This window comes from Paramormyrops kingsleyae, chromosome 4 (assembly GCF_048594095.1).
Source record: "Paramormyrops kingsleyae isolate MSU_618 chromosome 4, PKINGS_0.4, whole genome shotgun sequence".
NCBI classification, from domain to species: domain Eukaryota; kingdom Metazoa; phylum Chordata; class Actinopteri; order Osteoglossiformes; family Mormyridae; genus Paramormyrops; species Paramormyrops kingsleyae.
Genome location: NC_132800.1, coordinates 23751544 through 23778558, shown reverse-complemented (window position 1 = coordinate 23778558; position 27015 = coordinate 23751544). Strand labels below are relative to the sequence as shown.

Sequence of the window (27015 nt, the reverse complement as noted above, 5' to 3'; positions counted from 1 at the left end):
TTCAAGGGGGATATTCTTCACTCAATCAAATAATAATAATAATATAAACAAATTTTACAGAGTACTTGACGAAAACGTTTTAAAACGCTTAATTTCTCATTCCGCCTTAATGTTCTATAACACCTACTTATGCATTCACTATATAATCACTTTTTATTACGTCTACACTGGCCTAAGCGGCACGCGAAGGAACTCCGTCCCAAACCCTTTCCACGATGCCGCCTGTGACGCGTTAGTCACATGACCGCCAGGCCCTACGCGGTTACGTAGCGCATCCCGCTCGTTCCACTCCGCTGCTTGTGTTGCGGCGAAGACGCGCTAGTCATGTGACCGGCGTGTCAGAACTCCGTTTGGTTCTGGATTCGGCTGGACAAGATGGCGGCCTCCTCAGGTCTGTCTAACAATCAGTGAGACAAATAATCTCCTTTAATGCTGTTTGGGCGTGCCACAGTCATAAGAACGAATGCGCTGGCTTGTATATTTAGCTTAAGCGAGTAGGAACTTGGCTACTGTCTGGCAGTCAAATACATCCACCGCTTCTTAGCTAGTTGCCGAACAGGAGGAAGGTCTTCTGTGCTTCTTCACTTATTAATTATGCTGTGAATGTTGCTGATCGGAATCCGACAGTTATTATTTAGAGGGCAACTTTGGGTGCGAGCGGGCCAAACGTAGGCGTGCGGATGCGAGCAGCGTTGCGGCCGTGAGTTAAACTGCGTCGACACCTCGTTATTGAGGACTTTACATGTTAAATTTGAAGAAGACGGCGTGCACACGGCAGCACGAGTCGCGCCGCAGAGCTCCTCTCTTCAGTCAGGAAGTGCCCGAGTTCCGACTCTCGTACCTTTAATTTCTGTCGCAAATGTCGCCGACCTCTATTTTTAACGATTGAAAAGCGGGCACATCTTTACAGGCTCGGTGACTAGTTATAATGGCACCCCATAAAGAGTGTTTTTCGTGATTACTCCATTGTGAGGTCGCTGGCTTGCTAAGCTAACAGTCGCGAGCCGTTTCCGCAGAACGTTACGCCGCTCGCGCTTAGGCCTCGCCGACATTAAACATGCGTACTGCAGGCTCGCGAAAAAAACGATATTTTTATTATGCGCCTCGGTCGAATTGGTGACAGTTGACGCAGAAAAGTTTTAATGCGTGTTTTTTTTTTAAGCTGGTTGGATGGCTAGCTGCGCAGAAACGTGCTTTGTTCTAGCTGGCCTTCCATACTGCTGGGTGTGCCTTGGTAGCGCACATTGGATAACCCTAAATACCGAGGTGGGGGAGATACCGATCGCATTTCTTTGAGCTGCTGCGTATTCCTTAAAAAAGCAGGAAGAAAAAAAGACAAGTAATGCAAACCCTCTGCTTTCGACAAAATCGTCCATGTCGAGTAAACGGGGTGTCAGATTTGTTTGTTTCATACACGATGGAGTAACTTGCCATAGAGGCCACATTTAACTATATTAAGCAACGACATTTAAACTCCGGTCCTGGGGTCCCTCTGGCTGTGCCGATCCTCATTAGGTTGCTCCGGCGGAAGCCATCACAATTTCTGTAATCTTATAAATCCAAGAAGTTGATAGGATTGTTTTTTGCTAGTAACTCTACTTGTTCCTCTTATGATTGCTGTAACTGATAAACTTTAGCTAGATTGTATAACTATGCTTCTATAAGTTCTCTTGAACAATTGGTGATTAATAACAGTAATCCGTTTTGGTCTTGTCCTTGTATTGCTCTTCTGATGTATGCACCAATCAACTGAAAGCAACTTATTATTCAAAAACAACACAAATGCGGCAATGCAATTTAAAACATTTTTAGGTTGCAGCTATTATTAGATGCCATATATAGGTTGCCAGGACTCAGGTTGAGAACTGACCTGAATCACCCCATCAGTTTGCCTTTCTCGTCACTGTTTGGAAGACAGATCTGTCCATTGACTTTGTAACTGGTTAACAATGATGCTTTTGTGATAATTTATTTTGTTCTCTGGAGTTCCAGATTGCTTGATTACATACTGTAATTAAAATAAGATGGCTAATAATTAGTTCATAAGACTCATTTGAAAAGGGGGGGGGGGGTTTAAAATACGCTTACTTAGTTTGCCTTGTGTTTGATATTTATATTTTCCCAGTGCTGTTCAACAAAACTATTTGACGGTGTTTCATTTTTGAACAGCTGTAATAATAATATTCATTCAATAAACTTTGAGGCTATTGAACGATGGGTACAACAGAGTAAATGGTTTTCAAATGTTCCAAGTAACATACTTTGGTTAAATCTGTGATGTGTGGTGTGATCTTGCTCTGGATTTTGTACCAAAGACATCAGACAGCTTGGAACTTTTTCTCAAGATTTGGTTTTGATTTTCCTCATTCAAGGAAAATATTTGTACGGGAATGCATTGCTGCACCTTTCAAGCAAGCTTGAAACCATTTACTCCTGATATAATGGGCAACCTGTCTGATGTGTCACTACATTGGTAGATGGTTAGGTTTAGTTTTTAACTAAACATAAAAAAATGCTTGTAGTTTGGTTTTAATCATATGCACGCATACTTTGTATTTGAACTTCGTAATATGATTGTTATAGCCAGTTGTCACAGTATCATTTATTCTACTGGCAAATAGTGACATTGATGTAATTCGTTATGGTAGTGATTTTTGCTGAGTTGTAGTCAGCAGTGACAAATGTCAGTGCTTGTACTCAAGAAAACTCATATCAAGGCAATGAAAGGATGTCATTTGGACATTTTACTGTGGATAAGCTGTGAAAAATATTAGAGAAACAAGATTATTTTAGCAATTCAATTAAATATAGTCTTATTAGTATGTTTTGGCCATCAACCGCATAATAAGTGAATGGAAGAGGATTATATAAAGTCTTGGGCACAGTTGTGGATGGCTGCCTAATGTATGAAGTAATTCACTGCTCTTTCAAATCTTGGTGGCACTGCAATACCAGTGATCTCATCAGTATAATCAATGGTTGTGCAGTTTTGCTTCAGATATATAAGCATTTGCTAGTTGGTCAGTATAGCTTGATTTTAATTGTCTTTTTCTGCCTCAGCTTCTTTTTTTTCCTTTGACCCAAAGTAGATGTCTTGGAGATATATTATTGTGTGTAGCTAGATACTGGATCATTTTTGAAATTGGATACATTAGGTAGCAATTGCTTTTGAATGGGAACATTATCATTCACAGTTTATTGGAGATTGTACCATGTGCTTTGTTGAACTGTTCATCTTAGTTGAAACATTTACTTTACAGGATTAAGTACAGCATAAAAGTTGCCCCATAGCTAGAAATGTTACAGTAGAACATACAGCCAGTTGGTTTTCTGTGTAATTCATGCATGTTAGGTATTTACATTTGGGAAGTGGTGAAAGATTTGCCTCATTTTTCTTGTGATCATTTCTTGCCTTTTGCCTTGTCTTTCAAATATTTTGGATGAACGCAGATGTTTCCACATGCAGCTTAATCCCGTGATGTATTTTATTTGTCATTTGTAGAAGGTGAGTTAGCATAGCTTTTGCAGGAATCGCTAATTTCCTGCAGCAATCTGTGCATTCCATTGCTGGCTGTGCCCACACCCTCCCCCACCCCCCATGCAGGGCCTGAATAGGGGTTGTTTTTTGTCCTAAAGTTGTAAATGAACAATGGGATGCTCATCTTTTATGGTACGTGCACATTTGTTTGTCATTACAAATACAAAAAGTTATGTTGAGAAATGCATTTTCAACCATTTTAAGATGCTTTCTGCAGTTCTGCAGTGTTATAAAAAGACACCATTTCCCTTGTAAATTGCCTAATTGTAAGCATAGTTGCAAGCACTGTTTTGCAGTCATTGAGAAGGTGCAATGTAGGGGGGGGGGGAAACATCCCTGTGCTAAATGCATATTTTCATGACATTGTTGAATGTCAACTCGTGTTTATCTAGAATAATGTATACATTGTTTTTTTTATTATTATTTAATCCTGTTGACTGTTTGCTTTGATTTGTTTATTATTGCAGGAGTCAAAGTTCCCCGCAATTTTCGTTTGCTGGAAGAGCTTGAAGAAGGCCAGAAGGGAGTAGGTGATGGAACGGTCAGTTGGGGCCTGGAGGACGACGAAGACATGACTCTCACAAGATGGACAGGCATGATCATTGGACCTGCGCGGGTGAGCTTGCAGCCAACGCAGCTTCCTCTAGTCGACCATAAGCTCTTCGTATTATGCATTCAAAGAGCTCCTTCTTCGTCTGTTAGCTGATCGGTATTATAACATTATTCAGAGTCCCATAAATAACGGCTGATGAAAAAATTTCAACAAAACAAAATAAACTAGATTAGATTAGATTAGACTTTATTAATCCCACAATGGGGAAATTCTTTGAGAAAACAGCAGCAATAATGAAAAAAGACAGTACAAAAAAAGGACAGGATCCATAGGATCAGCAAAAAAATAACAATACAGATAATAAAAACAATAGAAAACAATTTCTAAAACTGTTAAAAATATATAAGTAAAAATGTAAGAAAAAAAGAAACATTTACACAATGCTAGGTATATGAATAGCAACTTTAAACTACCATTTAAAGTTGTTAAATCTGATTCCTGTCTCCATGTAAACATTTATTGACTGAACTTAGTTCTAGCTCTGAGCCAGAGATGCTGATATGGCAATAAACTTTAGCTACCTACCTACCTAGCTCAGGGGCCGGTGCATGTATTAATGTACCTGCCATTCAACAACAGTAGCAAAGGGTAGTGTTGGTAAGTGGTGAACATCCAAAATTGCTGCTTAAAATTTAAAGGGTGGGGGTACTATAGAGTTATAAGGTCCTGAAATTGGATGGTTTTGCTGCATTGGCCATTAAATAATTGCAGTTATACGCGTCTGGCACCCTTTTAAGAATGTGATGCATCTCATAAATAAAACGGAGGTGGCTTTTTGAATAAAGGTAACTTTATGAAGTGACAATTCATTATGATTTTGTCTGCCCTCCCATCCTATTACTTGATTTAATATAGCTTGACTGTACTTGAGTTTGGTTACGCTTTGAATAAGCCTCCCTTTAATTTCCTTCTCGCATGTCTAAAGATGTCATAAGTGATGTAGCTGCAGAGCATGAGATTGCCGCAGAGTTTAATTTTTGCAGCAGCACTGAATGCTTTGCTTGAGGTTGGCAGTATTGATGACAGCTAATTTTGGCCTCTTTAGAATTATTTAAAGAATATCATGAATACATTTCTATATAAGTATGTCTAGATCTGCTCATTTTGGCTTCAGGCTTACTTCATTACTCTGCTTTTCATATCTTCCTGGAATGAGAACCAACTGCTTCTGTGGTAAAACTCCGGAAGTATACAAATCTGTAGACCTTTTTATAGAAGGGAAGGACAGACGTACCATTTCTCTATTATTATTATTATTATTATTTTTTCTCTGGTGTAAATAGATAAGCCATTTTCAGTACATTTTGTGGTTGGACCTTAACACATCGGAATGGTATGCTTCCTAAATCACTCCCATAGATTGGTGTAAAGTGAACATTACTTGGCTGTAAGATGTAGACGATTTCTCGGTCTTCTAAGGGTAGCTTAGGTCTTATCAGTTACCTGGCGTCTGATGATGAAGTGCTTGGTGGGATCATTTTGCAAAGTTTGCCGAGCAGCGACTCGAGGATTAAATAACGCAGTCCTGTGTGTTTCTTTTCTAGACTAACTATGAAAACCGAATATACAGCCTCAAAGTAGAATGTGGACCTAAATACCCAGAAGTACCACCGTCTGTTAGATTTGTAACGAAAATTAGTATGAATGGCATAAATAATTCCAACGGAACGGTAAGTTGAAGTTATGTATTTTTGGGGGCTCATGTTCTTAGTTTGCATGCTTGTATTATTCATAATACAATTCTTTGTTTTTGAACACTGAAATTGCATTTTATAGACTTAAATTGGTGTTAGTTTATTGCTGTGTTATAACTGCCATTGTTATTATATTATCTTAGTTGTCACGGAGTTTAAGGCAGTTGTTCAAAGCAGGATCCTATATATGTGTTTAAGTGGTTGTGTAGCAGTGTAGATTGTATTTGCATTCCCTTGCTTTTCCTGATGGCATGAATTATGCTGCATTGAGCCACTGCCATCCATCCAGGTCAAAGTTGCTGAGTGTTATAGATCTGACCCCGGCCCAGTCTGTTGCTCTCTGTGTAGGTCAGCACTTTTACTAGCTGAACCAGTTCTATGTAATGTTCCATCTGCATCTTTACAATCCTTTCCCTTTCAAAGGTGTCCTTGGCTAATGGAAGATGCCGGAATTGTGGCATTTGGAATTAGCATCCGTTCTTGCTGATTAATCAGTTTTTGTCCTTGCAGGTGGATGCACGTAGCATACCAATTCTAGCAAAATGGCAAAATTCTTATAGCATTAAAGTTGTTCTTCAAGAGCTGCGGCGTCTAATGATGTCCAAAGAGAATATGAAGCTTCCACAACCACCAGAAGGACAGACCTACAGCAATTAATTCTAATAGATCCTTTTGACCCTCTGTCTTAAATCTCCTCTTAAATGTCTTGTAAATTTTCACAATGCTCACCAACCACGCAAAGGATTTCATCTTAAGGTCAGGATTGGGACATTTTTGTTCATTAAATCAAAACATCCAATAAAATTTCCTGTTCTTTGTGGCAGTTGAAAGATTGAAACGAGAACCGCTCCGAGTAATTTTGTTCTTATTCAAGGCACTCAGAATATGAACGTGGAAACTTAAGACGGCTTTCTGCTTAGAGAAAAGCATGACCCACACGGTCGTTGCTGCAAACCTAAACGTATGTTAAGATGACTGGTCACCATAAAACATAGAATGTGTATATAGAGGCATGCTTTAAATGACATTAATAATGAGCTGCATATTAAGTTGTATGTTAGTGAAACCTAGCGGTACACTAAACTATGTTGCAGAATCTGTTCATAAGTATTAAAGTGTGGCGGTAGACTACTAGTAGTATCACAGAGTGTTAAGGGTTGTTTTCCATATCTGTATTTATGACACAATACCAGCTGATTTCTGTTAAGCAGCTCTGTGTATGTACCAGTAATTGCAGATTTGTCTTTGTTCTAAACAACATGCATTTAACTTTAGTGAAAATAAGACAATAGGTGTATGGAAATGTCATTTTCTGAGATTAAAATCGGTCTGCAATTTAAATATGGACTTTCTTTTTTCCTTGGCAAACTATGTATGCCCTCATGGTACATTCTTCCATATACAAAAATGATTGGTAATGTTTTATTGCAGTGCATGTGGGAAGGAATAAGCCTCTAATCACAAAGGGACTCATGATGACCGGCTGCCAGTTTAGTTTTCGCTGTATGCTTCTGGTTGGTTTGGTGTTTGTTTGCTTTTGTTTTAAACACGAGCTGGCCAGATCCGCACATGTCCCAGTCTGATGATGTCTATTTCTGAGCCACGTGCTTTTCTCTATAAACCATGCATTGGCCTTAAACATCTAGTGGTTGAATCCAGGGAGCTTAGCCTTTTCAAAATGCCTGCCAAGCATCTACATATGGATGATTGTTTTAATACAGTTTTTTTTTTTTGGTCCAGTTATACTGTTGAGAAACTCAGTTTTGTTACATGTATGGTGTCTCCCCTGATGCAGAACGTAGGTTAAAGTATGACCTGTCGGAGGCTTAAAAATCGGCCACTTAAAATGCTCTTTGTTGAGTGGAATTGACAATATTGCTTTAAATGACTTTGTAAACCTACATCCTTTGGGTTTCCAAGATGTTTGTTTTTCTGTACTTTTCTTTTGTTTGTTTGTTTTTATTTTTTCTGGTTAAGCTTTAACCGTTAAGGTGCCAAGACAGACACAGTGGGCACAAATGTTGGAAAGAAGGTGAGCGATTCTTGTACCTGCAACGATTAGCTGTTAATAAAGATTCTCTGTACCTTACGATACGGTGGACCAGAATCCACTGGGTTGGAGTGTTTGATTAATAAAGCTTCAAGTCAAACTGATGCATTGCTGTGGAGGTCCATTGAGCTGTGATTTGGGAGGTGTGTCATGTGATGCAAAGCCCACTGGCCTTTTATTCCCCGTAAGCTTTGAACCACCTTAAACTTGCCAGACCGGATTGTTAATCTATAAACTTCTCTCCAAGCTTCAGTGAAGCTATTTATGAATTCATGCCACTTCGCAAGTGGCTTCCAGTGAATTGTTTTGATGGCGACCAGGTGCATGTAACATGATTTGGACGACAGGTGGCCTATTCCCGTTACTCCTTCCTGTACGCTTGCCGTTGTCATTACATGAGCCGTGCGGTAGCATCACCTATTGAATCCCAGCTGACCGCTCTATGTAAAGCTGACTCTTCTTATGTGATACCTTGTTGAAGTACATCTATCTGGATTTGTCTTCTCGGGGGGGGAGGATTCACAAGATTACTGCATATAAATGCATCAATTAAACAGTGAAATTCAACTCAAATCGTGTAAAAGATGCAGAATATGTTTTCAGAATCTAATGCTAGTATGTTACTTGTCAGTCCAGACCGACTTCCCTTAATTTAAGGCCGCAATTCCCAATCTGGTCCTTGGGGACTGGATCTTGGAGGGAGCAAAAACATGAACCGGCTGTGGGTCCCTCAGGACCGGATTGGGAAACACTGTTGTCCTGAGTTCTCTTAGAGCAACATGCCTTGTGACTTCAGTAGTCTGTATTGGTCGATAGTATTTTGATTAAAAACAGAAACGTTGGGGGTTTTCGGGATGAACGTGATAATGTAAGACTTCTCATGATGAATTTGCAAGCTCGATTTCATTATTTGATTACTTTTGTCTTAAGTATGACTGAAAGCTGTGGATTATGTTTTGTCCATCTAGTTATGGGGGCAGTGAGTTGAAAGGCCTTTTATGCAGGCATTCTGTGGACTGGATTAGACTGATTTGTGGATGCCTCAGCATTTTGCGAATTTTGAGGATAGTTGGAAGGAAGCAGAACTTGGGGCTTCACAGCTGTGAAGTTTGTCGTATTAAGCTTATTAAAGTAGAAGAACATAAAATGAACATTTTCATATGGTTAGTCATATTAAGGCCTATTGCAGTGCCATTATGTGCCAGATGGAAGCTTGTTATTGGTTTAGCTTGATTCAGCACAATAACCTTGAAGTTATGAGAGTGTTTCAGCCCCACGCCTGTAGGTGCCTTTCAATCGCTTTATATTTCTACAGAGTTGTGTAGCTTGTGCATCTCCACAGGGCCCCATTTTTTCTGACTTGTCTCGACTGTTTGTCAGACCTTGATGAAGCATTTTGGTTTGCCGCTGGATAGGCCTTGTGACAGCTAGTACATATTCACCTATTCTTTGCCAGGAAATCGGGCACGAGGCGAAACGCAGACACGATGGCAATTTAGTACAGCGCACTGGGACTGGCACCTGTGCACGTTGAGGGAAATTTAGAAAGAGCAGTTCACCTAAACGCATGCTTTTGAACTGGGGGAGGAAAGTAGAGGACACGCGGTGGACCATGTAAGCTCAAATAATTCAAAATGTGCTTTGAAATACTGTTTCGCACACGAACACATTATTAGCATGTCCTTACCTTCTTCATGCTCATCCATTTTAACTGTGCTATTAATGTGTACCGCTTTACATTTTTGAAAGCATCAATATGGGTGCCTACCTGGCTGATTGGCCCACTGTTACTTACTGGTGAAGATCCACCTGCATGTGCTAAATATCACCCTCCTTTAGCTGTTAAACACATTCTGCTATATCTGCCTTAGGCAGACTTCCTGTTTTACTGACCCGTTAGAAGATGTTTCAGAGAAGTTTAGCCTGAAGCTTTTTTTTTTTAGATCAAATGCTAATCTTAAGCTTCTTAACTCCTTGTAACATAGTGATTTATGAAGCTTCCACCTTTTCCTTTCTTCAGTGTTTTAACACCAATTCCCATTCACCATAAATATAGCCGTAGTTGTTGGCATGGCATTAAGCATCAGTGTCACTAACTAATGCAGCAATATGACCAGCCTTGTTTCCATGAATAGAAGCAGCAGATGTTCATTCCTACATTAGATTTGCACGGCGACTAGACTTTCAGTAAAATGAAATGTCTCCTAGTCCCTTCAGCCGCTGAGTTTTTTTTTTCTTTTTTTTTGTTCAGGAAAAACAAAAGCCTCCCTTTCATACAATGCAGGGTCCTTTGTATATATATAATTGACCCGTCACTGGAAAAGTAAGGAAGGGAAATGTGGTATGGGTGCCCAGATACCATCAGTGGAAGATTCTTGATTAAGAGATGACACTGGCCATTTGGCTCCAGTGCTTAGAGGAGGCTTTGATTTTCCATTTTTCAAACTTCCATAACAGTTTATGCAGTGTCAGGTCACTGTAACATTTGACTGTAATTTTTTTTAACTGTAATAATGGGGCAGTGTGTGGCTCAGTGGGACAAGCTTCTGTACCCATGATCAGAAGGTCACCGGTTCGAGCCCAGCCTCAGCAGAATAGTCACCTCTGTGGGTCCCAGAGCGACGCTTCTAACTCACAAGCTCCTGATGGCTACTGTTTACTATCAAGCTTGCTCTCATCTGTGTCATGGAGAGCAAGTGTAGATAACAACTGTGACCATTAATATGTTAACAGAATGTATCGTGTTTAAATGTACGCTCACGAGGCACCTTTGTTAGGGACGTTGACCAAGGTCCCAGCAGCTCTAAGAAGTAGGAACCATTACTTTTACTCAGGACTCCAGGCTTCCTGTCCACTGTAATAAATCATGCAAGGCACTGGGACTCAATTCAGAAAAGAAAACGGCTGAATACTTAGCCGCTCCATGGGACCATAAAGCTCTCCTTTAGCTTAGTTTGATTTCTAGAATTTACTACAAGTATCTCCGAAAGCAAATGCAGAAACATCCTTTCTGTTTTCCCACTCTAAGCACAGACTGCTGGGTGCTTTGAGGGCTTCATAAAAACCGTCTGGCTGGACCTGCACAGAAGAGTGTTTTGCGAGTAGAAGATGATGCACCTCCATGCACTGTTGCACTCAGAACCTTGGGTCTTCACCCACAGCTGTATGACATGTTCTTGTAGACATGGGTGATGAGGCCTTCAGCTCCTTTGAGTACCCTAAGACAGCCTCTACTATTGAGTTACCACACTAATGTTACCAATTTTAGAAGTGCACGCTAGCAGGAAATGCACCCATTTTTACACTCTCATGGAGCTTTGAGCCTACCCAAGCCACCCACATGGGGGGGACGTACTCTCAGTGAGATTGCTCTTTAGATAATCCATCCACCTTCCAGCCATTTCACCTGTACATTTTCACAGGGATTGACATTGCACCCTTGCCCCGTGTGTGGAGTCGGCATGGTTTCACTATGCCACATGGGTTTAGGTTAGGCTAACTGGCACCTGTAAATAGCCTGTAGCGTATGAGTGTGTCTGCTCTGTGATGGACTTGCATTCCATTCCAATTGTACCCATAGATTTCAGGTCCAGGATTAACGATTGGAAAATGGATGGGATTACGTTGGAGTTTTGAAGTTTAACCACTAGGTGCCACTATTGCTCTCTGCTTTGTAGCATGTTGTACTTTATCCATTTAAAGAGAAAAGGAATCTTGCTTTTGTTGCCGGTTCTTACAATTCCGTATGCTGTCTAAAGGTCTCATTTCTTGATGTGACATGAAAAGTTTGTTACATAAATAAATAAAAGAACAGCTATCTAGGGATTTTTGGTGATGCAATCAATAAGAAAAACTACTAATTATTATAGCATCAGCGGTTATACATCATTCTGAGGAATGTAAATGTATGTGTATGTGTCTTAGCAAATAAATAATGTAAATAAATCTGACACAAATGTTATCGGCACGATGTTTTGGAGTTGCTGAAATATGGATGAATGTTGTGGATGAGTCCGAACGGTGCGGCAGCAATGGGTATGTGGACAGGAACCCAGATACAAGGTGAAATGAACACCCTCCAGAATGAAACAAACAGCCACACCTGCAGTTCTGTTTGCCGCCACTGTGGGGCGTTAGCAAGCCAGAGTGGAAATTGCCACGCGTCTCCCAAGGACATTCTCCCTGCCTGTTGTTTTCGTTCCAGGCTATGTGATGTTACTGCCACATAGTCCCGTTCATCCCAGAAAATCCCCCCTCCCAGTAACAGGGGGCTGAGTGCAATAGTCATATCAACAACTGACTTCCTACTGACTGGGTGTCTTTCAATTCTGCGGGTGAAACTGCAGTTAATAAGCAGTATAAATGGTGTGATTTATACCTCATGTTCATTATTCTGTGGTATGAACAAAATCAAGACCAGCCGGAATCATTTACCATTTAGGCAAGATATAAAATAGATTATACATACACGTACCCCTACTATACATATACTCTTGGGATACATTATTTGGCACCCCTACTATACATACACTCTTGGGATACATTATTTGGTACCCCTACTATACGTACACTCTTGGGATACATTATTTGGTACACCTACTATACATATACTCTTGGGATACATTATTTGGTACCCCTACTATACATATACTCTTGGGATACATTATTTGGTACCCCTACTATACATATACTCTTGGGATACATTATTTGGTACCCCTACTATACATACACTCTTGGGATACATTATTTGGTACCCCTACTATACATACACTCTTGGGATACATTATTTGGTACCCCTACTATACATACACTCTTGGGATACATTATTTGGTACCCCTACTATACATATACTCGTGGGATACATTATTTGGTATCCCTACTATACATACACTCTTGGGATACATTATTTGGTATCGCTACTATACATATACTCTTGGGATACATTATTTGGTACCCCTACTATACATACACTCTTGGGATACATTATTTGGTACCCCTACTATACATACACTCTTGGGATACATTATTTGGTACCCCTACTATACATACACTCTTTGGATACATTATTTGGTACCCCTACTATACATATACTCTTGGGATACATTATTTGGTATCCCTACTATACATATACTCTTGGGATAAATTATTTGGTATCCCTACTATACATACACTCTTGGGATACATTATTTGGTACCCCTACTATACATACACTCTTGGGATACATTATTTGGTACCCCTACTATACATATACTCTTGGGATACATTATTTGGTACCCCTACTATACATACACTCTTGGGATACTCAGGGTTTGATGAGTTGTGCGTTCAGAGTTGACTTTCTTGCATGGAACTGTTCTTTTTGCACTTGTGGGCTTCCTGATCGTTTTAACGAGTCTGGCCATTCTCATCTGACCTCCCTCATTAACTAGATGTTTTTGGCAACAGAAACGCCGCTGACTGGATGTTTTTCATTTATTGCACCATTTTCTGTAAACACTGGAGAATGTAGTATGTAAAAATCCCACGAGGCTTGTCTGTTTCTGAGATGCTGTAACCACTGCGTCTGGCACCAACCATCACACCACGTTTAAAATGACTTAGATCACATGTTTTAGCCGGTCTAACTCTTGGCCACACAGTAAGTCAGCTTTTCGACTGTGTCTGCATGCTGTATGTATTTAGTTGCAGCCACATGATTGGCTGTTCGAAGGAGCGGTCTGTCTGTGTTAATGAGCAGGTGTACCTAATAAAGTGGCCACAAGAGTGTAGGTTTGCAGAGGATCGCCGACTTTATTTTGTGTCGATGATAAATGGCAGCAGGGAACCAGTTGCGTTACTCTGCATTAGATGCAGCTCGCTCCCAGTTGTTGGAAGAGGTACGTATGGGTTTGCTGCTGTCAGTCTCTTTCTTGGAACCCCTGTTCGCATTCCGGTTCTGTGCTCTTGCATTAATGAAGGAGCACGTCTTCATATTTCTCAACCACGCACACTTATCAGTATGAGCTCTGCATCCCGGTCAGCAAACCAGAAGGCTCGCTCTGTGTGGAGGCCAGTAGGCCTTCATTTAAAGTGGTTAAGATTAACAGTCTTATTTTTATAGACCTGTTAATGTAAGGACTGAAAATCCCAAACGGTTCAAGGTTATGGGCTATGAATTAACGAGCGTTACAGAGCCCAGTGCCTGTCGTGCTTCTGGTCCTGCGTTGCCTTGACTTCAATACTTGCATGTCTAGTGTAGATAACACAGGAGAATTCCGTGTGTTTCCATGCTTGAAAATGTGACTGCTCTATTAGACGTTTTATGATGTATTTACTGGGATGCATGGATGGATGGATGGATGGACAGACTGACTTCATCCCATGGGGAAATTCAGTTAAACAAATGAAACAAAATAGCTGTAAGCTCAGTCGTACAGTTTCTAGATTTCTCCATATGGGGCTGAGAATTTACGTAAAAATCCATTTGTAAAAACACAGGACCCTGTTTGTGCTGTGAACTGTCTCAGTTTCGTACATTATTTCCATTATTGTATTGGTATTCTAAGTATTATTTTTGCATACATTTCAGTTATCCCTCTCTAATAATTGGTCAGAGATTCCTACATGCTGGGTGCAGACCAGTATCCATACTGGTCTTCTAACTGTTAACAAGGCAAACTTCTATATTAATACTCTGCTCAGCAGTGGTCCTGAAACCCATCTGGACCCACATAAAGAGCCACTATGGTATCTTACCCATATTATTGGGTGGGGATAGTTATCAGTGGGGTAGGAATCTGTGCTATACCCAGAAGGTTGCTGGTTTGAATCCGCTGGCTGGCAAAGTATTCATATCACCGTTTCAGCCCTAGCTGCTTTAGTGGAACTGGATGCTGGCTCTTGGGCCCCAAACGTTCCTCACTTGTACACTGCCAATGACAAAAACATCTGCTAATTAAATGTAGATGTATTTCATTGTTTAAATATGTCAGACTCCTGTGGCAGAAGTCTGTGTGTTGCAGACGCATGTGTTTAACCGGTGGCATATTGGTAAGAACGGAGAGACACGATCTGTAATCCAGTGAGGTTTTGTTCACCTGATTTTTCACCATGTTTTCCAGGTAAAAGTAAAGAGCTGCCTCACAGTGACAGTGCTAAACATGTTCTGACTCCTGTAACAACAGCGACAGTCATTGGCTGCGTCCAAGTCCAATCTCCTTTCTCGAAATGCATTATGTAGATGGCTCAGGACTTGGTTGACTCTGTTGCTGAGGAAGTATAAGCATCCTTTCTTCCAAAAAGACCTTTATGAATGCTTACTTTGCCTGAGCCCATCCATGCCCTCCCCCAGTGTGGTTCAGCTCTGCCTGTCCCCCCATGTTCTCTGCACTGAGGGGGGAAAAAAATGTAGTGACTTCAATACTCCTATTGTTTCTGGATTTGGACTGGATATGTGTTGTTAAAGTTGTATTTAATGGCTTTCAGAAGCTGCTATTTTGTGCACTGAGAATGAAACCATTGTATCTTGGACTGCGAGTTGCCATGCGGTAATAAAGCAATGTGCCGAGAGTCGATCTCACCGTCAACAAAAGGGATTTTTACTAATCTACTCTGCATGTCTGAACAATTAAGGAGGGCATAGCTTAAACCAAACAACTGACAGCCGACAGCTGGGAACAGTTAAATCAATGTAGCAGAAGCAAGCGATTTCACAATAATGTCCTGAAACAGAGAGTTAAACAGAGAGCACATGAGCACTGCTGTGCCTGCAAAGGATGCAAGAATGAGCAAAAGATGTGGTCTCTGTTATCAAGCGGCATGCTTCCGGGTCGGATGTGACCCGGCCAAAATAAACACTGTTCCTCTAAGCGGAGCCAGTGTCTTGGTGACTGATATGTAAAGAAGTGAAGGGATTTCAATATGCGTAACCGAAAACAATAACTGTTAAAGTGTTTAATTTCGTGTTATGTTGGAAATGTGACTTTGGTTAGGGGTCATCATCCACTGGTTGGAAAAGTTAAAAGATAATCAGCCGAATGGCGGTTTGGTGCATAAATGCAGTTTTCGCAGTGTGAAATTTCCACATACATGCACTCTGGTGATTCTGCCGTTCGATACTAAATTTAATGAGATTTTTAGAGGGATGTTAAATATAAGTAGAGTCTGTAGACTAATTAACTAAAACAGAAATACAGAGGACAACAGCTGTAAAACTATAATAATTAATATAAGCAAAATTTGAATATTTTTATTGGAAATTCTAAAAAGGTAATAAAGACAGTAAGCAAAGTTATTATTCAAGCAAGGTGATCATATAATTTATCAATGATTTGTCACAGTTATAATCTAGTAAAGTTAATGTAGGTATTGATTTAAAAAAACTTGTGCTGCAGAACTTGTAAAGTCCACAGAAATGGGGAGGGAATCTCCAGTGCAGTGCTGATAACTGCATTATGACCGAGCTTCCCTGGGGGGGCATGGCGGAAGTGAGGCCAGCAGATAGGGATATAGGGAGCAGCTTTTCACATGTAATCCTGGGATATTTCACCTCCAGTGTTGATGCAAACAGGGAATCGATGGGTGTATGTAGACATACATAAGACATAGACATACAGTACTGTGCAACATAAAATCATGTTTAAATTATCTTTATGTTGGTGTAAAACGATGATATTTTGCCTGTCAGAGTGTGTTAGCTTAGCCGTTTCGAAACCTCTGCTAAAATCACACCATTATTTCCGGCAACCTTCCAATATGCCCACGTATTTTTTTTTTTAACTAATTAAGTTAATTAATAAAGTGAGCCGGTGGTGAAATTTTATAAACACACGGAACGCCTGAGGTGCCCCCAAGGAGAGGTTTGGGAACTGAAGCGCTGTTCATCTGCTCATCCAGCAAGACAGCAGTGACTTTTTCAAGAATGGAAAAAAAGTCTTGCTAGTTTTTGTTTTGTTACTCTTCATTTGCATACGTTCCAATGTTATCTTGTGTTTTTTTGTTCTGAGCAAAAGCGCACTTACAACCCAGATAAGTAGCTTGAAACATTTCTTTTGACTGCCTGAGACTTTCACACAGTACACAGTATATAACATAGAAGTGTCATAATTACAGTATACATATTCAGTAACGCTTTACATTAACTGCACCTTCATAATGCTTTTATATTGCATTCATAAAACGTTCAGTGCACCTTCATAATGTATTCATTAAGTATTCATAAAACATTCATAAACATCATGTATGTATACCTTAACATCCTAACATCCCTTAACAGCTGTAATATGCATTAATAACAAACATTATATAATAATAACAAACATTATAATTGTATAATCATGTAATGTTTGTTATTAATGTATATTAAAGCTGTTAAGGGATGTTAGGATGTTAAGGTGTACTTGCATCCTGCTTATGAATGTTCTATGAATGCATTATGAAGTTGCACTGAATGTTCTATGAATGCATTATGAAGGTGCACTGAATGTTCTATGAATGCATTATGAAGGTGCACTTAATGTAAAGCGTCACCACATATTCAATAATTAAACACTGATTGCAAATTGAAAACTTTCAAAAATGTTTTTTAATGTGTTTTTTTTTGTGGAATCGACACTAAGACTGTCAGTTGTGGCCCTTTTCTTGAACGCGTGACCTCGGAGAGGATGGCTGGACAGCAGATCCTATACAGAGGCGCCATGCACTTACAAAGCAAAAGAGCAAAAGGAAGCTTGTCAGCTCACTGTCAGATGCTGGAGGTGTTTTCCATATAATGTGGAGACGCTGTCTGTGGCACCACTGCAGAACAGTGCTGCCTTTGTGCAGTGAGAAACAAATATTCCCTTGGGGAACTGGATTTTATAGAATGCCATTGATTGCAGACTTTCCTGGTTGGGTCCATCTCGGCTGCCATGGATCAGCAGTGACCAGTGGTGATGCATGTGTCATTCTTGCAGGCTGCTCACACAACTGCATTTATGCTGCTCCTTCTGGGTGCAAAAACGCACGGAAGCAAGTTTACTAGGCACTTCCTTTATTCAGATTCTTTAGTTACTTGTCATATGCACTGATTATTAAATTTATTTGTTTTTACCCTGCTGCTTTTAAAAAAAATTGTTGATGTTACTAATTTCTCAAACATATTAATGTAACCATGAAGAGAAGGTGCTTTTGATATGTTTCCCTGATATAAATAGATATTAAAATCTATAGAATATTTTACTTGTCTTTTGCACCTTGCAAAACACGAGTGAAATAGAAGATTAATGAATATCCAAAGCTTACATACATTTTCTGTAGCTGTTCATGACCTTGTACATCTTTAAATATTATAAGGAATAAAGTGCAGTATATATAATGCTGCTTGAAATATAACAATAGATTTTTTTTTATTATGAAATGTTTGCAATGAAGCAATTGTTGGATCAGAGGAAGTAGATCCACCACAAAGAGGATTTTGCGGTACTCGCTCACAATTGCTGCTGTCATGTTTGGTGGCCCCCAGAGTATGCCCTTCAGAGACACTCCCTGAAGGGGCCGTTGGGTAATAGTGTCTTGTATACGCTTGTATATTCAGAATGCTACATGTGTTTACATTCCAGCTCACTTGCATTTTTCGCTGAAGGACCGGCGAATGCGCCCTGTGCTCTGTTTATTTCTCCCGGGCCAAGTGCTGGCGTCCCGGGACCATCTGCAGAGGAGAAGCCCCTCTTCCAAAGTCCTGGGGCTGGAGATGCAGCAGCCGCAGGGTGGTCCGTGAGGGCAGGACCTGTTTACAGAGCCTGGTGACCACCTCTTCCTGTTTCAGCACAAGGATTCACTCGTCCACAGCCGAGCGCCCGCCTGTCACCCCACAATGGTCCTGTCTGCCTTATTTATATTATTTACACTACATAATTGTGCTGGGCTTTACTATTTATATAAATAGTTTATAGATACAGATAATTCCAGAAACAGGACACAACTGGTTCTTGAATTTTCTGCTTTCACGCAAAAAAAAAAAAAATCTATCCAGAATCTCTGAGCCATAAACTTTGAAGTTGCAACCTTTACAACTTATTAAATTGGCCATATTTTTCTGCGAGTAAAGCCCTCAGACCATGGGCGTAATTAGGTTCGATGGTTTCGGGGCTATCTCCTATAGCTATAGCCCCCAGAATTTCACCCTCAATGCCAATCTTCCTTCAAAATAATAAAAAAGTCACACCCCAGGTAAACTTGATTTAGTCCCTGATTTTTTTTTTTCCAATAACTAGATATGTCCCTGGCCTGCACTGTAATGTATCCCGGCAAGAGGAATTAGAATTTCAATAAACTCAGTAGTCACTTCATTATGTATGACTAGCTAATGCCAGATAGGAGCCGTATTTGCCTCAGAACCTACAAGGACTGGTGAGTCGTGTGGCTGGTGATGCCATCCTGCACCCCGGTGTTCTTCTGAGCCGTTAACTTTGCACTTGTGGCCTTCATGTTGGCTTTTATGACTTTGGCCACTTTCCTCCAGCCTCTCTCATTAACAAGGTGTTTTTGGCTGCAGAGCTGCCGCTGTCTGGATGCGTTTTGTTTATTGTGCCGTTCTCTCTAAACTCTAGACACTGCAGCGTGTGAGAATCCCAGGAGGGTGACTGCGCCGGAACCGTCACATCTGGTACCAACAAACACACTGCATTTAAAATCACCTCTAAGCCACACAGTAACTGAAATTGTCCCGAGCGGGATAAGAAGCTGGATGATGGAGTGACGTATGGAAATCTGCAATGTATCACACATTATTAGCCATGACTATGAAGGCTGTCTATACTATTTGTAACAAATTTAATGATGATACTATATTAACCCCTATGGGGAAATTCTCTGTGCACCGAACCCATCCTCCGACTAAGACACACATGAGCGCAAGCTTAGGAATCAGTCACTTATGGGGCCCATGGAGCTGGGGGCTAAGGGCCTTGCTCAAGGGCCCCCGGACATGTGAGTATTCTGCCAAGGCCGGGCATGAACTGGTAACCAACCGACTTTTGGCTCACGGGCATAGAACCTTAGCCCACTGCCCCATGCAATCATTATCATTATCGACACATAATTTGCTTCTTAATTTGAAGAAATTCACATGCAATGGACTGCAAAGCAGAGTTATCTGACTGTCTGATCATAGTCATGTTTCCAATCAAGTGCACATTATGATCCTTTATTTTTAATTTTTATAAATGATCAACTAAGCTACCAATAATCAGTGATAGTACGGTGAGGGACCAGGGGACACTGGGCATTTTAATGCAACGTTCTGTCTACTGGAAATGAGAGTAACAGCTTTCATTTGCTTGGCACCTAAAGATGCGTGTCAGAGTGAAACTGGAAAAGTGCTACTTCACAAACTGAGACGCAGAGCAGCGCTAATGCACCGTTAAAAATGCAGTCCAACACTGTCAGTCTTGATATTGTTTTATTACAGTGTAAATAGCATCCTTTGTAAGTGTTTATCCACCACATAATCTGTGGATACTTAATGGGATTAGAATGTGAAAACAATGCAGTGATTCACTTATTGGATGGTTTTAAACAACCCAACACACATTTATGCTGTTGTCTGTTCTTTCAAAACGATTCCTGTCAAAATATTGCAATTTGTTAGATTCCCACGATGTAGTGGGCTGGTGAGCATGAGAGGGCTGTATCAATCACCTAAATGGTGGACTTGTGAACATTCTGGCGCAAATTAATCATTCGTATGTCTGAACATCACATGGATTTTGGCTTGCTCTGCTTGTTTAAACAAGGCAGTGGTCCGAACTATGGTGTATGGCCTTAATGTGACTGGAATTTTAGTTCTCTTTATCTTGTTTAAATGTGGATTGTGTTTTATTTATCTTTGCGATGCAGTTGAATATTGAGATCAGTGATTAGGCCACATAATGGGTGGTAACTATGCTGCAGTGGAAGAACCCCAGCCCCCCCCCCCACCACCACAAGACAACATGTTTATTATTATTGTTTTTGCAACATGCAACAGCATACGTGTCAGCCGTGCAAGCAGCGGCTCTCCACACCACTACAGCGTCAACAAACAGCGTGGAGAGTAAACAGATTCTGCGTCTCTCCCGAGTTTCTTTAGCATAAATACAACAGTCCAGCGAGTCGGACAATCTCAGCCACATACGGGGATAGATTTCCGCACAAGGTCTCCCCGTCTATATTGCAGAAAATACATTGGATTGTATTAAAATATGAGAGCGAATCTCAGGGGTGTATGAAGCAGGTCAACACTGTGTCAGTCATCAGGCATGTGAGGGGCAGAGAACTCTCCAGAAACGGAGGGTTATTGACCTTCATAACTTAATCAGGAGTTGGGGAAAAAAGTCATGAAAATGAAATTTATTCTATTCTACAGAAACAAGGGCCGTTAAAGTTGGTATTACTTCACTGACACGGGAAAATGTTGGCAAGAAAAAGCAAGGATGCAAAATATCTGGAGGAAGTAACATGCGGGTGTCTTCGCAATGTTTTCAAAACCACTATTAAATGTTACCCCCCTCTCACGAAAATGCAAAGGTTGGAAGAAGAAAAACATATTTTGAGGACAATGCACTAAACGTTGATTTGAATTCACTGAGCAGAATTTGTATTACGATTGTAGCTGTGTTTTATGGTCTTAAAAAACAAAATTGCCTTCTGTATTTGTACAATGGTTTCCTAAGAGTGATCCTTATGTCAAATGGAGCCTCCTCTTTCCGTGAATCATAGCTCTGGGGCTTATTGCGCCATTGCTTTGCACCCGTGATTCCTGGAATCATGAAACCCAGCAAGTAAGAAAACAACAGAAATGCTACATTAGCCACGAAGATAGACGGGTAAGTTTCAAGCCAGCATCTGTAGACCATGAGCAATGGTTATATTCTTTAATGATAATTTAGTAATGGAAGATTACATATGTCCCTTAATGGGGCTTATGAGGTGGGAATTAACCAAATATAAATGACATATCAGCATGAATACTTCACTGGTTGGAAAGGTTATTTCATAACACTTAACTTAAGGCCATGTTTTTAGTCATTTATAAATACATTCATAACAAATAATAATGCATTCATAAAGCATAATAACCATGGCTATGAATATTCATCAAACAGCATAACACATTATAGCCATGTTTATTATGCATTATGAATGCTCTATGAAGCTCTCATCTATAATGCAATATAGATACCTTTAAGGATTAAGGATGCTTTGTACTGCATTATAAAGGTGTCCACCATGCGTCATAGATGAGAGCTTCATAGAGCTATAATGTGTTATGCCTTTTGATAAATATTTATAGCCATGTTTATAATGCTGTATGAATGCATTATGTTTCATTATGAATGTGTTTATAAATCACTAAAAACATGGGGCTTAAGCAAAGTGTTACCTGTCATTTTTGTATGTGATCTATGGCACCTTCTTCGTTGAATTTTGCTAGCTGAGGAAATGAGCCTTAAAGGTACGGTAGTGACTGTCTCAGGTCGCTTTCACGGCCTCTGTCCCCGCTTCCCCTCTCTTTTCTGTGCTGCAATTTTTTCTGTCCACCGGTGCAGTAGAATATTGCGTAATCTTCACCTTTTCAGCAGCTGCAGGTGGCCCGATCTATTGGCAATTTCAGCCGCATCAGCGACGGGTGACGGCTCAGGATCGCTCGCTACTGTCATCTGCAATTAAACATTGCGCGTTATATTACTTGTAACTGCATTCGTCATTTGTAATCCGTAGCTGTTCCCCAGGAGTGCCGGTCAATCTTATATTTAACAGAATCCGGAATCATTTTCCCAAGTTTGTAATTCATTTCGTTTCTGAGCTACTTCAATGGTCATTAATATATCTTACAATAGGAAGTTTCAGAAATAACACAGCAAAGAAAATCCAGTCCAAAGTTGTAGTCTTCTGTATGTAACACGTCAAAGGCAGGGCCGACAGACTACTTATCCCTGCTGTTTGAAATATGTTGGGGCTTTTATTTTATTTAGGGAAGAGGATGGAAGCTGCTTGACCACACAGGCTGTGCGGAGACATACAGATTCTGGGAGTATTAGCAGGTGGTTGCTGTATGCAGGCTAATGATCAGATCTCACACTCTTTCCGGAACGGAGTTACTTTACGGGACAGTCTGCATCAACAAAGCACCTCTGCTCATCGAAGGCCTGGCTCCGTTCCGGCAGCTGCCGCCAGGTGTTAAACGGGTCCTCATTCGCTAGACCTTCTCATCCTTTCTGGAGGCTCTTACTCATTTGTATACAGAGAAGCCCGGTGCTGCATTTCCTTTTGATGTCATGCTCTTTCTTCTTCTCCCTCCTCGGCTACGCGCTGCTTAGTTTGTCATCACTTAGTTAGTTTGTGTTGGTGGCTAGAGGCATAAAATTTAGTGTGTTAGTAATGGAGGAACGATGACTCTACTAATTCAATAGAAAATGTATGAAGTAGATTAGGTGCATTTTTAGTCGATATTAGTTGAGTTAGATGTTTTTCATCTGTTCCAGTGATTTGATCAAATCGCCAGGCTATGTTTTAGGTCAAAATAACATTTGGAAAGGCTCTCCAAACTATCACCACTGTGTTTACTCTGACATGTCTGCTAACTGGTGGTCAGTTGATCTTTAGAGCATCAGCAAGCTGCAGTCTTGGGCGGTTTTTGAATGTGCAAATCTTTGTGGTTAGACCATTGGGTCTGAACATCTCTGAAACCGCAAGGCTTGTTGGGTGCTCACAGGTCGATGGCGGTGAGAGTTTCCTGGATTAGGCCGCTGACTCCCTGTGATGGTGCACTGGATGAGCAGTTAAGGCAGATGAATGGATGGCTGCGTGTATGATGGATAGACACATAATATTATATATATTGCTATCATTATTCAATAACTGTTTGCTAGTTTTATTTCTCTGTCCTTGGCTACAGCTGCAATATTTACATCTCTGCTAAAGCACAGCTTTGTACCCAATACATTAGGTACAAATCGAAGAAGTGGTGTAGATTGCAGTCAATTTTTGAATACTGCTGGAGCATCTGGTGCCTTTAAATGCATTACACTGTCAGAAAAAAACAGTGCCAGTTTCTACCTTTGCTCGTCATTGGGTTGTACCCTCAAGGGTCTGCCAATTTTACCATAGCCGCAGGTAAAATGTACCTGTTGAGGTACAGAAATGGACTATGAGGAACATCCCCAGGATACGAACAACATTAATGTCCCCCGATTGGTACAAAAATGTTCCTCTTAGTCCATTTCTGTACCCTTACCTACAGTAGATACAGCTAAAGGAACGAGTGCAGACCCTTGAGGGTACAACCCCTGGGACAAGCAAAGGTACAAATTGGTGCCCCTTTTCTGACAGTGTATATGCGGTTGTTTGGCTGTCTTGGTGGACGCTCTATAATGATCCTCGCGTCTGGTGCCAGGGTGTGAGAACTAGAACGGCAGCTTTCTGTAATCCGCTGTGATACCGACAGCGGAAAACTATAATTATATAATTATGATCCTTCCTAGTGATTCTGTACAAGGCACAAGTCTGGAGAGAACAAGGAAGCAGGGTGAGCGTAGAGAGAAAATTCAGATGAGAGCCTACACACCGTAACCGATCAGAACCGTGTTAGCTTCAAAGCTCTGCTAGAAGTGCAACTCAGTACTGGAAGCCTGGAAACAGGAACCTGCTGTCCATGCAGTTGAGTGCATGTTATCAGAGGAATACCACAGCAATCTTTTGAATCTTCATTAGACCGAAGAGGAATATTTTGCCAGGTAATATAAAACTGGCTGGTATAGCCGCAGTAGTGAATCGTTACACTTTGAGGGGACATGAATAATGTAGCAGTACATGCTTACTTAATGCATAAATTAACCAGTAACTGAGTGTTTGTTAAGTACTGATCCCATGTTCATTCATCATTAATCAATCATGTATTTCATGAGAAAACCAGTATTAGTTCATGAATTGTTCTTGAGTAGCAAATGAGTTCATTTTTGCACCAAGTGAAATTTTGCCATTATTAACTAATTAGTTAACTGTTAACTAAGTGTCCGAATTAAATAATGAAATCATTATTGATTAGTGATGAACAAGCATGGTATCAGTATTAACTAACACTTAGTTACTGGTTAATTAATGCATTAAGTAAACATGTACTACTTCTCCATGTCCCCTCAAGTAAAGTTTGACCGTGAATCAAAAAGACTTGACATAAGACAAAATGTAGCATTAGCAAACCATGAAGGAGACGTTCATGAGTGAATGTCTTTTGTTTTGATTGCATGTCACTGGGAAATAAAATTAAATGCAAGAACAAGTCATATGATTGGATAAATATTTTATTTTTTTGGGCATTTATGGTCCGTTTTCCTTAAGTTCTATATTTTTGGCTGTTTTGATACATTCCGATTAGATGCTAGTTGTACCATTAGCCATCAGCCTTTGTTGTGTGTGACGTTATCTGCAGTGCCAGTTAATCCAGTTAATAAACTCTCGTCTGGCTGGACCCCCTGTACCCTCATGTCATGCTGTTTAATAATGTGCCTGCCCACTATGTTCCCATCTTCGCTTGGCACCCTATGCTGATCATTCCGTTTTGGCCTGCCGCACCTAAGGCTCATTTCAAGACCCTCCTTCGGACCGACAGAACCATAAAAAACATTCTGACTCCATTATCTGCAGGCTTCGTCACCTCTGCCAGACGTTTCCACTCAGAAATGACTTGGCACTAAAAGTGTGCCTTTCTAGAACTTGCTGTCCATATCTCTGTCCTTCTCCGTTAATGACTCTGACATGTGGAATGAGCTCCTGAAATCCACCAGAATTGCCCAACCACTTCCCTATTGTCTCAAACTAAGTCGAAGATTTTTACCCTAATATAACAGACCATACCTCAAAATTAATACATCACTTTTCTATTTTGGTTTAACCAGTAACCCAGTATGTCCTGCGTTAATTAGCATTAATATCATCAGTGTAAGCAATGTTGTTGCTTATTTTTTTTGCACAGGATTAAAGACAATAATATGGGTAACACTTTACTTGAGAGAGCACAAGTAATACAGTATTATGCTCTTACTTATGTAATAATTAGCCACAAACAAAGTCTTAGTTACATACTGATCTCATGTTTGTTCATTATTAATGAATCATGATATGGCACTTCTTTTATCTCAATAAATTAATATGTTTGTTACTATATCTGATAATTATGTCAACCTTTGTAAACTACTGAAGGAACAATTAATGAATAAGACAAAGGAGACATTAAGCTCATGGAGGTTCATCGTTACTGAATTGCGACATCTTTTATCTTTTAAGTAGCTACTATATTCATAATTTGTACTTTGGTAGTAACTGAGTTAAATCTAAGCATGTGTGCCTCGTCAAGTAAAGCGTTACCATGATATGTGAAATATTATGTGCATATTTTAGAATTTTCTAGTATTTCCACTAGGGGACCAATAAAGCTTTATCTTATCTTATCTTATCTTATCTTATCTTATCTTATCTTATCTTATCTTATCTTATCTTATCTTATCTAGCCTTGTCTTGTGGGACAGTGTAGCTCCACTTTTGCATGGCATATCCCAGGATGCAATGCTAAATCGCTAGCTCTTGACTATCGACCTGCCCGGATGCTTTCTTTGGGCTCTTCAGGGGGCTCATCGTCGGCCTTTCCTCTGGCCCCTGGTTCTCTGCAGCGGAGAATTTCTTTGTTAAAAAAAATAGCTTGGAAATACATGGATTCATATAGAGTTCATTTAAATACCACATCCCAAGATATATTATTATTCAAAAAGTAATGTGCTGTGTGACCGCTGTATATGCTTACACAAGTAGTCCATATTGACAGTGACTTGTAATTATTTACTTTATTCATATTCAGATTGAAGTCCTTGTCAAGTCCCATGCATTGGCAAGCTCCATCTACTAATTTTATACTCTATTAGATGTTGCATTTTATAGCCGTTTGGTTTCTGTTAATAATTACGTGCACTTTCATCTCACAAAGTGGAACCATCAGAATAGGCTCAGGCTCTTCTAGCATATCCTGGTCCGGGCCTCCAGCTCGGACCCATTTCATGGAGGCTGCATAACCCACACAGTCTCATTGTTCCTTTGCCCGAAATCCACCTTTTTATGAAGATGCTTCTAA

At 40.3% G+C, this 27015-nt stretch overlaps 1 protein-coding gene across 5 annotated transcripts; it reads left to right on the top strand.

Moving 5' to 3' along the window:
- Positions 1-235: 235 nt before the first annotated feature.
- ube2v2 (ubiquitin-conjugating enzyme E2 variant 2) lies at positions 236-7999 on the top strand. 5 transcript variants are annotated; one of them, XM_072710894.1, is made up of 5 exons: positions 374-391; positions 3605-3670; positions 4006-4154; positions 5696-5821; positions 6356-7999. In XM_072710894.1, exons 2-5 carry the CDS (start codon positions 3643-3645, stop codon positions 6500-6502), a joined length of 450 nt encoding a protein of 149 aa, XP_072566995.1. In that variant the 5' UTR covers positions 374-391; positions 3605-3642; the 3' UTR covers positions 6503-7999. The 5 variants fall into 5 exon arrangements, with proteins under 5 accessions (XP_023699153.1, XP_072566995.1, XP_023699155.1 ...); XM_023843385.2 differs by lacking the exon at positions 3605-3670 and having other exon boundaries at positions 236-391; XM_023843387.2 differs by lacking the exon at positions 3605-3670 and having other exon boundaries at positions 386-407.
- The last annotated feature ends 19016 nt before the right edge of the window (positions 8000-27015 follow it).